The 13,168-nt window shown below is 44.8% G+C and overlaps 1 protein-coding gene across 2 annotated transcripts in view; it reads right to left on the bottom strand.

Moving 5' to 3' along the window:
• Positions 1-13,168, bottom strand: part of DPYSL3 (dihydropyrimidinase like 3) — a 140,542-nt gene that overhangs the window by 13,204 nt on the left and 114,170 nt on the right. For both annotated transcript variants that reach the window (XM_036750723.1, XM_036750724.1), the window contains exons 5-8: positions 12,961-13,022; positions 11,983-12,063; positions 6,488-6,556; positions 2,755-2,875 (exon numbers count right to left, since the gene is read on the bottom strand). In XM_036750723.1, coding sequence (XP_036606618.1) covers positions 2,755-2,875; positions 6,488-6,556; positions 11,983-12,063; positions 12,961-13,022 — 333 coding nt within the window. The remainder of the gene's footprint in view (positions 1-2,754; positions 2,876-6,487; positions 6,557-11,982; positions 12,064-12,960; positions 13,023-13,168) is intronic.

Consider the following 13,168-nt stretch of genomic DNA (forward strand, 5'->3'; position numbering starts at 1 on the left):
GAGGGAGGTAATGCCCATTCAGTGAATAGGCTTTTTCAAGAAGTGAGCCCAGCAATCGCTCCTTTAATTGAAAAAAAAAAAGAAAAAAAATCAAACTGGGAGGTCTTCCCTCAGGGTTGCTGTTCCAAAGAGAAACAGTTACCACTGACATTCACTCTAAGCCAAGAGGGCCCAAAATACAGCTATCAAGTGGAGCTTGGGCAGGGACCCATTGTGATCCAATCTATGAGCTTCAGAATGAACAGGGACTGCAATCTTATAAATGGAAAGAACCACAAGAATAAAATGACTGAAACTAAATGTATTTAAATGACAACATGATAGGACAATCTCCATAATAAAACACTAGAGATAAGACCAGATTGTTAGCCAGCTTTGGATTTTTTTTTTTTAATGAGGGATGCCTTTCTGGGAGAGAGAGGGATATATCAGGAAATGTAGCTTTCCTGGCTTTAGCTAAAATCCCCTTTCTGCAAGGAGCCTTTCCAATCCCCCTTAAGGCTAGTGCCTTCCTTAGGCTGATTATCACCAAATGATCCTACATATATCTTGTTTGTATATAGCTATTTGTACGGTTTCTCCCATTAGACCGGTAGCTCCTTGAGAGCAGGGACTTGTCTTTTGTCTTTCTTTGAATCCCCAATGTTTTGCACAGAGCTTGGCACATAATAGGTGCTCAATAAATGCTTACTGAATAACTGTTAGTCGACTATAAAAATAAAATATAGCAATAAAATTATTTTTAAAGGAAAAAAAGTCAACGAGCACTGAAATCTACTATTATACCCAAGCTGGTATCTAACAGCTTTATCTCCCACTCTGGGTGTCAGAACCACATTCAGCCCTGCCCTTTCTAACTCTCATTTCCCCTTCTTCCTCATCCCAAAGTCTCCCCCTTAAGGCCACAGAAGAGGCTTGGCTTAAGAATGCCTAGCATACTCTGATGAAACCAGATGTGTTGATGTTAATCTGCCTGATGCTCCAGGAGTTCTCCATAAATATTAATTCAACTGAAAAATGCAGATGCACAAAGAATGAAGAAAAAAATGAAAGGAAAAACAGCTATATGGAGAAATTGCAAGAAGCATGCAACGGTGGAGAAGTGAAGAAAACTCATCCAGGCTCTGACAGCCGGAGGCATTTAGTCCTAAGGAGCCACTGGCAGAAGCTGGGTCACCAGGACCTTGGAAATCCATTAGCAACTCAATCAACAATAACCATGAAAACCACCAAGTCTCCCAGGCTCAGAATTATCTTTTCTCTTCCCCAGAGAAAGAAGGTGGAAAGAAAGCTTCAGGGACATCCTTCTTCTCTAGGGCCAGTTTTTTCTCCTTACTAAAATATGTTTTCTTTCCCTTGACACTCAGTTTACTGGCCATACGAGGCCCTATGGCAGACCTGCACTGTGGACCTTCTTCTACATGAAGTAGAGTTTGGGCAAAAAATCCACACTATGAACTCGCTTCCTCAACTGTGAAATGAAGGGGTGTGGACCAGCAGGCCTTAAACGTCCCTTCTGGCTCTAAATCATATTTCATCTCTTCCTGAGAAATCTTTTATTTGAGGCCAAACACTCTGAGTCTTTCCCTCCCCAGTAAAGAAACGGACCAATTCAAGAAAACAGAACCCAAGGTCAAGTCCGTCCAAAAGGACAGCACTCAAAGCAGAACCTGACGGGGCAGAGAAATACTTGTGAGAACCCGCATGGAGAAGGGGGTTCCCAGGATGGCTTTGCAGGCTTGTGTACACGTGCCTACTTTCTACTTTTCTCCATGAAAGGAAGGAGTAGAACAGGAGAAACTTGGGCCCTCTTCCCAGATCCGGCCCTCCTGTGACTCAGGCATCAAGGAAAAAATAATATTGTGTCAGATGACAAGTTTAACACCACAGCAGAACACACACACACACACACACACACACACACACACACACACACACACAGAATTGCTGTCAAGTGCGTAACACAGGGAACCAAGTGAAATCTCTTGGGGCTGCCTAGACAGAAAGGGTTCTCTACCCACAAGAACGTACCACCCACCCTCAGGGAAGCTGGGCATCAAAAGGCAGCTTGGGCTATTTTTGGCAGCCCCAATCACTTACATGTGGAGTTTTGGGGATGTAGCCCAAAATGTGGTATTTAAACTACTATTTGTTCTCACAGCTTCTCCTCCACCCAAAATATTTCATTCCTACCTAACGTCCTGGCAGTTGGCATTCACCCGATGCAGAAATCCTGATGGATTCTTCTGAAGCCACTTTCTTTCTCGTCTCTCCCATCCTTCCCTGACTTCTCATTCACCGTCTGTCCCTACAGCATTCAAAACCACCCACAGACCACTCATTCTGGGGTCAGGCCATCTACCAGTCAGGTGGAGGGACCAGGTCTTTGATAAATGCCAGTCAGCAGAATCCACCCAGCCTCTAAAGTGACCTTATTCTTCCAGAGATGCTGGAATAACAGGCATAGTTAGCAGGGATTAACAATAGTGAGGATGTATAAACAAGTTCCCAGGATAGATAGAGAAGGGCCTACATTTAGGAACAAGTCGCTAAACTCCTTGGGCCTCAATTTCCTCATTTGCAAAATAAGAGGTTGGAGTCACTGATATCAGAGGTCCTTCTCAACTCTAGAGCTGACATCCTAAATCCCACATGTGTATGCTCAGCATATTTGGGGACACTGACTGAGGAGGAGACCAGGACGGAGAAGAATGGAGTGAGAGGCACAGGGCCCTCACTAAGAACACAATTTACCTTTCTTCCGGGCTTGGGAGATGATGTCTGCAGCACTCTTGCTCATGACCTTGGTGATATAGAGAGGGCAGTTGGTTTGACTGGCAATGGTGATCGCCCGAAAAACAGCCTCGGCTTCCAGCTAAAAAAAAAAGGAATCCAGACATCAGAAAGACCAGGGACCACCCTCCCCGACACAGCTGCCAGTCCTTCCGCCTCCCGGAGCCTGGGTGCCATTCCTCATGGAGATGAGTGGTGACGAGCTAACAGAGAAGGAAGCTGAATTTTTCAGCTGGCTCTATTTGTTAAGTAAACACCCATCCCATGTCTGTACCTAAACAAGGTTGAAAAAATATTACAGCCTTTATCTTCCCATCCCACTAAATGGTGCACCCCACCCCTATGGGCAAATACCATCAGAGTACCAGAATGTCTGTCTAAAACACTCAGCAAACACCAGCTGAACCACAGCTGGAAACCCTGGTACCTTCTGAGTAACAGCATTGCAAGGTAAAGTCCAAGGGGTTGGTCACACCATAAATTAATTAATCCTTCCTTACCACCTGGGTGAGGTCACAAGCTTAAGAGAACATTATGTAGGATGCCCCCAAGATTAAATCCAATCCTTATAAACCCAAAGCTGGGATTCTGGAGCATAGCTTATAACCACTATAAACTGTACTTGATTCATTCACTAAGATATCTCAAAGCCCTTTTAAATTCATTACCTCTATAATTCCCCCAGAGTTATCAGTGCACTTTCCTATCTCCAAGCACCTTGTATTTACTCATCCTATCTCTTAGCTTCCCTGGCCTTCAATTCCCTTGTCTGTAAAACGAGGGAATTGGGTTTGATAACCTCAGAAGGTCCTTCCAGCTATCATTTTATGATCTGTGTATATGCTACATATGGCCCAGCAGAATATAAACTCAACAATAGAAAATAGTTTTGATTATTTTTTTCTGTGCATCTAATTGTAGTACCATGCAGATGCTTAACGAATATTTTTTTAACTGAACCGAAGCAGGAGACAGTAGAGAATTGGGGGACTATGGGTACAAGATGTCATATATACCAACAGATGTGTGGTTGCTGTGTTGGTAGGATCTGTGTAAATGTTTTACTTGGCTGCAAGGGAGGAAGTGACCAGTATTTTTAAAAGTCTATACCTATTTAATTTTTTTTTTTAGAAAAGAATACAATGGGAAGGCTTTATACAAATGGCAGCTCTTCTGTAAATGTTTTCCTTTGGTTTAATAAGAACGTACAAGTAGAACCTATGTCAGATTGCACGCCGTCTTGGGGAGGAGGGAGGAAAGGGAGGGGGAGAAAATTTAAAACTCAAAATCTTATGGAAGCAAATGTTGAAAATTAAAAATAAATTATTTAAAAAAATAAATGTCTTACTTTGCATGAGGGATGATGGAACAGGAAGTGACTTATTTCTATTTAGATATGTATTTATTGTATCTATTTCAAAATAAACCCATTTTAATTTTTTATGAAAGAATACAGTGGGAAGGTTTTATACAACTGTTGATAGGTTTTCTGTAATGTTTTACTTTGCATGAGAAGATGGAGCAGGAAGTGACTTATTTCTAAGTGTATTATCTATTTTAGGTATATATTAAACTTATTTTAAAATCAACCAATTTTAATTAATAATTTTTGAAAAAAATACATTGGGAAAAACATGGCTTGCAGACCATATAAGCCTGAGTAGTTGAGTCTGTAGTTATCACAAGCTACTTTTTCCCCTCTGGGGAAGAAAGGTGACATTGGGCTTTGAGATGACCAAGTAGGAAGCTGCTGACCCTGCTATCTCTCCGACTATTATCTTCTCCAGTTTCTCTGGAGCCTCTGGGTTCCAGTGCTTGAAGGCACCACTCAAGGTACAGCCAAGGTATGCTTTGAACTAGAGAGGGCCTGCCTTGTTCCCTGATAAGCCCTCCTCTGAGCAGCTGTCTTGACCACTTCAGCTCCCTATGACCTCAACCCTGGCCTCTGATCTCTCTCTCTCTCTCCCAGTGCGGCGTGGATTCCCAGCACTTCGGCAACCTGACTATCTTTGGAAGGTTACATCACCCTCTCTGACTTCACCCACAAGGGCTTCCAAGGTTCTGACAGATGCTACAGCTGAAAGGCCTCTTATTAAAAAGAAGAAAGGGAGAGAGAGAGAGGGAGCCAAACCAGAGAAGGCAAAAATAGGCCTTTCGTTGAAATCCCCTGGCCTCTGGCCCACTGCAGACTCCCTCAGTGACCCAGCTGAAGGAATCTATCTTGCAAGCACATCTCCTCAGTGGTTAGCCTTTAGAAATGGTTTCTAGAATGGCGCCGATTAGCCCAAACCAACCTACCCTGAGGAATTAATCTGGCTTTGTTTCCCACATGGTGGTGACTGACTTTATAGGCAAGATGTATCTGGCCTATAAGCCAGGGTCAAAAGCTGTTAATGAATTCCAATGACAAATTCAAGTAACAGCAAAAAGAAGGGATCACTACAAGTGGGAGGGACAGGAGAGAACTAGATACTTCTGTTCAGGGGTTTCTGCCTCCTATCACCAATATCGGCTTAGAATCATGGAACAGGAAGGGAGTTCTATTCCTTTACAGGCAAGACACAGAATCAGTTCTAGGCAGCCCATCGCATATTGCCAGCAGGCCAGCCTTTGCAATGCCAAACTACTATTTACTCCCAGTCCTATAGGCAGATGCCAACATGTCAAGTAAGTGCTACTCTGGAGACACCCATATAAACTTTCCCACTGTATTCCTTTGCCCCCCCCCATCCCCTCACCAATCCTGAGCCCAGTAGATGAGTGCAATATGACTCGGCTGGGTTTTACAGGGGCATGCATGTTGTACTTGGAGCAGGGAAGAAACTAGTTCGAATCCTGCCTCTGACACTTCCTAACCGGATAAGTCGACCTCTCTCAGCCTCAGTTCCTTCATCTGTGAAAGGGGGATAATACTAGCACTTAACCTCACAGGGGTTAAGTTATGCACTTAAGCTCACAGGGCTGTTATGAAGATTAAATGAAATTAAAGAGCTTTGCAAGACCCAAAGAAATATACAAATATTAGCTATTTTACTCATGATGATATAAAGACGACCATCATTCAAAAGAATTATCAATTCCAGAATGGGAGGAAATTCTGGTAACTGTAGTTTTGGAGGACATGGAATATTTAATGATCAAACTTACATAAAACCTACAGAATGTAGCTGAATAATTTCTCAACCACGCATGGATCCACACGGAAAAGTTTAAGTCAATGATTCTGGGATTGGAAAAAAAATTGAAACATGATCCACAGCTCCACTCGCTTGTGAAGGAATTCAGACGTTTCCCTCCCACTGCCATTCCCAATAGTCTATGGATTTCACCTGCCTTAATGAGATTAGAAGAGAGACATCCCCTCTCTCTCAGCAATCCCTTTCCAATTTGGATGCGCTCTCTGCTTGTGTTGGCCAAAGAAAGCCTTTGATAAAATGCTTCGATATAGTTTCCCTCTTTTTATCGATTTTTCTGCAACTCCAAGATGAGTGTGCGCACAAATGTATGTGTGAGCAATACGCAGCTGTGTGTATGGGGGGGGGGGTGGAGGGAAATACACACACTAGGAGTGATTGCCAAACATAAATGCATCTGACATAAGACAAGCTGGAGGAAGAAAACCGGCTTCTGATAAGAGCGTGTCTCCAGAGGGGGGCCCCAGCTTTTGTTTCTTTCCTTCATTTTTGCCACTTACCTCCTCTGGTCTACTCAGCACATGGCCTTCGGGGCCAGTTATTCCGATCTCCAACATCCGGGTTTGTTCCTAGAGGGATGAGAAAACCAGACATCAACAGATACCAACTAACTACATCAATTAAGAAGGTGGCGAATTCTAGAAAATGTTTCCATCTAAAGATGGAAAAAGAAAACGGAACCACAAGAATGGTTAGAGAACTAGTGAGCCCAACGTCTCGCATTTTATAGATGGGGAAACTGAGGCCCAGAGAGAGAGGAAACAACCTCAACGAGACAATACAGGTAGGTGGCAGAGATGAGATCTGAACCTCGGGAGGCAGTGGTGACAGCTACTAACCCAGATTCAATTCCTTTTCTAATACTTTCTATCAGTATGACCTTGGGCAAGTCAACCTAACTTCTACAGACCTTAGTTTTCTTCATCTGCAAAACGAGGATGCTGGACCAAATGACCTCTGAGTTTCCTTTCTATTTAAGCCTATAATCCCCTAAATTAAATCCAGTCCTTATACTCTACCTCTTGCTGCTCAACGGGGCAGACGCCTACCAAATTATATTTTTATCTTTTACTTCGAGCCAGCAGCATTCTATGTGTATGACATACCACTTCTCCATATCTGACCTCTGACACTGCATTACAGGTATAAACAGACAATTCTCTAGAACCCATCTGCTACGCTGGCCTGGCAGGAGGGAGTGGTAACCACAGAAGTAATGAAGTTGTCGGAATCACACATACTTCCAAGCCTGCAGGTGTGTGCACCTGGAGCATGCACGTGCATGCATTTCAAACCACAAAATAATTCAGGAATGTCCTCCAGGAAAAAGGCAATACTCTTAAGAGGAGAATGCTTCTATCTGGCGAGCACTGTGTTGTTCAACTGAACTAGAATTGGGTTGGAGAGACATCACTGTATTCTGAACGTTCCCTACTGAACCATTTGCTACGTAATGGCGAGAAGGACTAAAGGACATTTCATTCCTCATCTGCAATTCAGTAAGGCTTTATGGAGCCTATCCCATTCATCCCTCTTTCTGGCTCCATCTCCTCTGGACACCAACCCCCATCCTCAGAGCATGCAGTGGGGATAACTATAAGAGAATAATGTTACTAATTAGTTTGTCTCAGAACAGAATCCCCCCACCCCCCACCACCACCAAGATAAGCTCTAGGATACTTTGGCAACCTAACAACAGTTGCATAGATAAGAGAGAACCTGTGTGGGACAACGGAAGGAGTGCTGGATTTGAGGTCCAAGGACGTGGGTTCAAATCTTAGCTCTACTACTGACTCCCTGAGCAAACTTGAAGCAAGCTATTTGCTTTCTAGGGCCCTCAGTTTCTTCCATCTGTAAAATGATGGGTTTGACCATCTCTTCCACCTCTAAATTCTGTGACCCTATAAATCACAGGCTGACCTCTAAATCAGCAAACCACCCTCCCCACTCTCCAGAAGAAAGCTGCTGAGCTAGAGGGCTTATGGGCTGTCAAATTAGGACGGTGATCCTGGAATGATCCGTGACAGGCCATCCTGATTCTTTTAAAATAACAAGCTTCATTCCAAGAATGCGTAAGATCATCGAGAGCCTGGTCTATTGTTCTGGAAGCTTGCTTTGGTCATTCTGGGGTGGAAAATGGAGATAACGTACACCTTTGAAGTGTTCATCTCCACAGGAATGAAAAGGCCTTCCTTTGTTTGGGAGCAATGAGGTGTTGAGAGCAAAAACAATTCTTCAGTGTGAAAGGCAGGGACCCATTCAGATCCACCAGGCAATAATTTTTATTCTTATGAAAAAGCAAGAACAAAATCGGACTGGGCACCGAGGTTATCCATATTTTATATGCTTACTTGTACAAATAGTGCCTAAACTAGGAGACTTAGGTCCCAGTTTCTTTTGTGTGTGTGTGTGTGTGTGTGTGTGTGTGTGTGTCCACCTCCCTTCTTCATCCCCTCACTGATTCTATTCCTAGTCAATGGAGAAGCTTTCGTATGCTCTGTTTCCAACCTGGGCAGATGCACCTCTCCCTAGGCAGCCTGGTAGCTCCATATTTATGGAGGCTCACCCTATGGGTGCCATACTTGGTGTGAACACACCCAATCAGCTCGGCCCTACTGTAGCACAGAATTCCCAGCTCAAGTGACACTACCGCCCAGGTTGTAGCTGAATCTAGGACAAGTCCTCCTCTACAAAATGCAGGCAGTGGTGGGATTCAAATAAATTAACAACTGGTTCTCTATGGAACCAAGCTGAGACACCCCTAACGTGGTGGCCGCAGGCCCCCCCCCCACTAACAACCGATTTGCCAAACTCAACCTAAAATTGGGTCCCCCTTCTGCCTAACCACTGCGAACCGGCTGAATCTCACCACTGAACGAAGGGCTTTCATTACATGATCTCCGCTTACCAAATGCCAGCCAAGCACCTGCTGATGATACCCTCACATGAGCTCTAGGCAGTTCAGCCACAGAAGGGGCAGGAGAGCCCAGGCTCTTAGATTCTGCTGTTACTCTACAACCTTATGATGCAGATTTTTGGTTTTTCTACTCTGTACTAAAAGGAGCCAAGTTTGGCTCTCCTTCTTAGTCCCTTTTACATAAGGATTTCGAAATCCCAGGGTACATCTGCCGTCTTCTGTCAGACAACAAGATCTCTCATAGCCAAGATGAAACTTAATAAACAATACCAGAAATTCCTCCAAATGGAAAAGTGCCCTCAATCGTTTCTTGTTTGCAGGGAGGCAATAGCCCCAAAGGCCCTTTGGCATCAAGAAACTCAGACTCAAAGGCACACTGTCTTAGGAGAAAAGACAAGCAAGGGAGTTTCTTTTAAAAAAGCTATATACTTTAAATGTAGCACAGATTCAGATTTGATGGGGAGCTCAGGGGCCATCAAGTTACTTAATAGATAAGGAAACTGTGGCTAGAACAGAGAAGTAACTCACCCAAGATCACACAGCTGGGAAGTAACCAGAATAGCAATGAAATGTCAAAGACTAGGCAGGGCCTTATCCACTACACCATGCTACCTTCTCAAAATGAGTCAAGAAGCATCCAATGTGGGTCTATGGAGAATCCTGATGAAGCAGCTTTGGCACTCAAAGAAGAGTTTCTGGCCCTCAAAGAGTAAGTGAGAGTTTCTATCTAACACTACTGTGGCTTCTCCTCCTTTTCAACCCTCACACAAGGTGTCTGGAATATCTCTGGGGGCACCTGGGAAGATGCTGTTAGAGTTTCCCATACACACAGCTACTCCTCCCCCACGGTCCTAAGAATGCTGAGGGGACACAACGTCCCTTCATCTTCCCCAAACAGGACAAAATCCAGAGTCTGACGGTTGCACGGGGAGAACTCTGCCTGACAGACAAGGCTGGTGCCAGAGAGCTGGAGTGTCTCTGGGAAGACTCTTCACCCTCACTGGAACCACTCCAAGTCCTGATGGATCTAAGCACATTCTCACCCCCACTTTGGTGGACACGTTCACCAAGCCTAGGAAAACTTCTGAGAAAAAGAGCTAGGTGGTGTCGCAGATAGAGCACCGGGCTTGGAGTCAGGAAGACCTGAGTTCAAATGTGACCTCAGACGCCTGCTGGCTGTGTGAGCCTGGGCAAGTCATTTAACTCCTGCTTGCCGCAGTTATAATAGCATCCCAAGGTTGCTATAAGGTTCAAATGAAATAATCACGTAAAGCGGTTATGAGAAAAAAAATGAAATGTCTGTAAAGTACTTTGCATCCCTTAAAGTGCCATGTAGATGCTGGTTATAATTATTATCAGCATTAGTTATGATTATGGTTATCATACCCAAGCGGTTGATGGAAGAGTTTTGTTTTGTTTGGGAATCGAGCACATCTAGTGGAAAAGTCAATGGATTTGTAGTCAAGAGAACCAAGCCCAAATCCTGGCTCAGCTGCTAAATAAGTTGTGTTGACATCAGGAAAGGCACAGAATCGTGCACACTGTTAACTAGAAGGGAAACCAGAGGCCGTGTGGTCCAATGTTTACCTGATGCAGAGACCTCCCCTACGATCCCCCCCTTACGATCCCCCCCCCCGGCCATCTAGCATCCACCTCAGTGATGAGGAAGAACTCCCTCCCTCTGCAGGTGGCTAATGCCTTGTACTTTCGGACAGCACTCATCCTTGGAAAGCTTTTCCCCACTATGCACTAAAACCTGCTTCTCTGTCCCAGCCTAACCCCTCCCTCCATGTGAAATTCTTCAAAATCCACTCTGAGGCTCAGTTTCCACCTCTCAGTAAAATGGGGAAATCCCTATTTCCTGACTACCACCTAGGGCTGTTGTAAACCACTTAGCTGTACTATAGAAAGGCAAGTTGTTACTTTTACCAACAAAAGAGCTGACCCATCTATTCCATTCCCTTCCTTCTGGGAGTCTCCACTGCTGGATACGTGCAAGCCCAAGCCGGGGTAGTTCTTCTCCATAATGCATCTCCTCATCTAACCCATTTAGCAAGCAGATAGAACTTCCTGCTTCCTTACAAATGATCCACTTGGGCTCTGGGGCTTAACTTTCATCACTCTTATGGCAAGTCATTCAATATACCCAGGAAATCAATGGAATTTCTCCAGCCCATCTTTAAAAAACATTCTCTTAGCATCTCGAGGCAGTTAAGTTCTACAGTCCCCATCAGGTTCAGTCTTAATTTAAAAAAAATCATTTCCCCTTTTCCACTCTGAGATAGAGCCTGCTCCAAACAGGATTTCCTTTTAGGATAATGACTCTCAAGCAACTGGGTCTTGTTTTCACTGCAGGAAAAATCGCCACTAACTTTCAGGAGAGCAACATGGTGCTCTGAAGCAGCAATGCACCGGGAATCAGATGATCTGGGTTTAAACCCTGTGGCTGTTCAGTAGTTTCAGTCATGTCCAATGCTTCCTGACCCCTTCTGGGGTTTGCTTGACAAAGACACTGGACTGGTTTGCCATTTTCAGTTTACAGATGAGGAAACTGAGGCAAACAGGATTCAGTGACTTGCTAGGAAGTGTCTAAGGCAATATCTGAACTCAGGAAGATGAGTCTTCCTGACTCCAGGCCCAGCACACTATCCATTGTGCCACCCAGCTGACCCAATAATAATTTTATAAAATGATTTACCTATATTAGCTCATTTGAACATCACAATAACTCTGAAGTAGATGTTTTTGCTGTCTCTATTTTACAGAAAAGGAAACTGAAGTTGAGAGTTTTTTTGTTTGGGAATCTGATCAAACAAACCCTGAGAAACAGCGCATCTAGTAGAAAAGTCCATGGTGGAAAGAACGCTGAACCTGGAGTCAGGAAGTCTTGGGTTCGAACCCTGCCTCAAACATTTACCAGGAAGTCATTTAACCACCGTGGGGTGAGTTCTATGGTGCCTTCCAGCTCAAAATCTACTATCCAATGGCCCAAGGTCAATGTAAATATGTGGTGCATTCCAGCAGAGAGAAGCCTGGGGATCCAGACAGAAAGCGCATTCTCACTGGCTATTCAATTACCTGCGCGATGATATCTCCATTTTCTGCATGAACCTGGGCGATGGCACCCAGCTCTGCGAGGCAGCTAAAGATCTCATAGAGCTGAAACGGAAAAGAACACCAGTTGTCTTCATTTGAAAGCCTATGCTTGTGAACATCTTGAAATGAAAATTTTGAACGTCCCCAAATGCCCAAAGGAAAACCTTCTTCTTGGGGCTCTGGTTGGCTCAAGAAGAAAAATGCTTTCAGGGTGAAAGAGACTGGCACTGGAAACCGAGTGGGCATGACTGGCTCCAGTAGCCATCCTCTCTCCCCAGAAGAATGGAGAGGCATTCCAACAAAGGGAATCTTGGGAGAGGGGAATTCAAGGGGTAATGTATTTCCTTAATATCCTGGATCACTTCTCGGACTTGGCCCCACGCCATCCCCTAAGTGGGATGGAGATGGCCTTGGGGCTTGTTAATAACACATCTGGTGATTCATAACTACCTTGGTTCTCAGAGAGGCCTCATCTCTGATCTAGACTCCCTTTCCCCTGGGAAACAGAGGCCCAGTCAACCACATCCCTCCCCACGACTTCTACACCCCCGAGGACCTCCTCGGGAAAGCAGTCAGAGATAGGCTGATATTAATCCCTCTGATACAGAACACTCGTAATGCTGCTGGGGTGAGACCTCCCAGGGCTACACTAAGCTGGGGCCATGGGGTAAAGGAGACAGAAGGGAAGCAGTAAAAGGAGATGCAGAGGACCATCCCCCTCCCCAGCTGTCTTTCAAAGGAGGCTGCCCCCTGTGGAAACTCCAGCCCTGGCTCCGCAGGACTGTGGGAACCCTGCCTACTGCCTTATTAAATATGTAGCTGGAGCTGCTCTAGATTCAAATGGAACTCTGGCTGTCTCCAAGGGTGACCATGGCGCTCCCCAGGGCCAAAGAAGCTGAGGCCCTGGATAAACCAGCCCCACCCAGGCACTCCCAAACCAGATGGCCACGTCATTGTTACCTCTGTGTTGGAGACCTGATACAAATCCTTGTAAGCCATGTAAACCATGAAGGAGTTGACGCCTGTAAGAAACAAAAAACATTTAAAAGGCAGGGGCTGGAGACAGGACAGAAACAAGAGAGAGGTAAATGTAGCCCACATCTCCCACAGTCCCTCTAAAGGGCGCAGGCTCTGGAGACGCAGGACCTGGGTTTAACATCTGCTACCT

This window comes from Trichosurus vulpecula, chromosome 3, assembly GCF_011100635.1.
Source record: "Trichosurus vulpecula isolate mTriVul1 chromosome 3, mTriVul1.pri, whole genome shotgun sequence".
Taxonomy (NCBI): Eukaryota; Metazoa; Chordata; class Mammalia; order Diprotodontia; family Phalangeridae; genus Trichosurus; species Trichosurus vulpecula.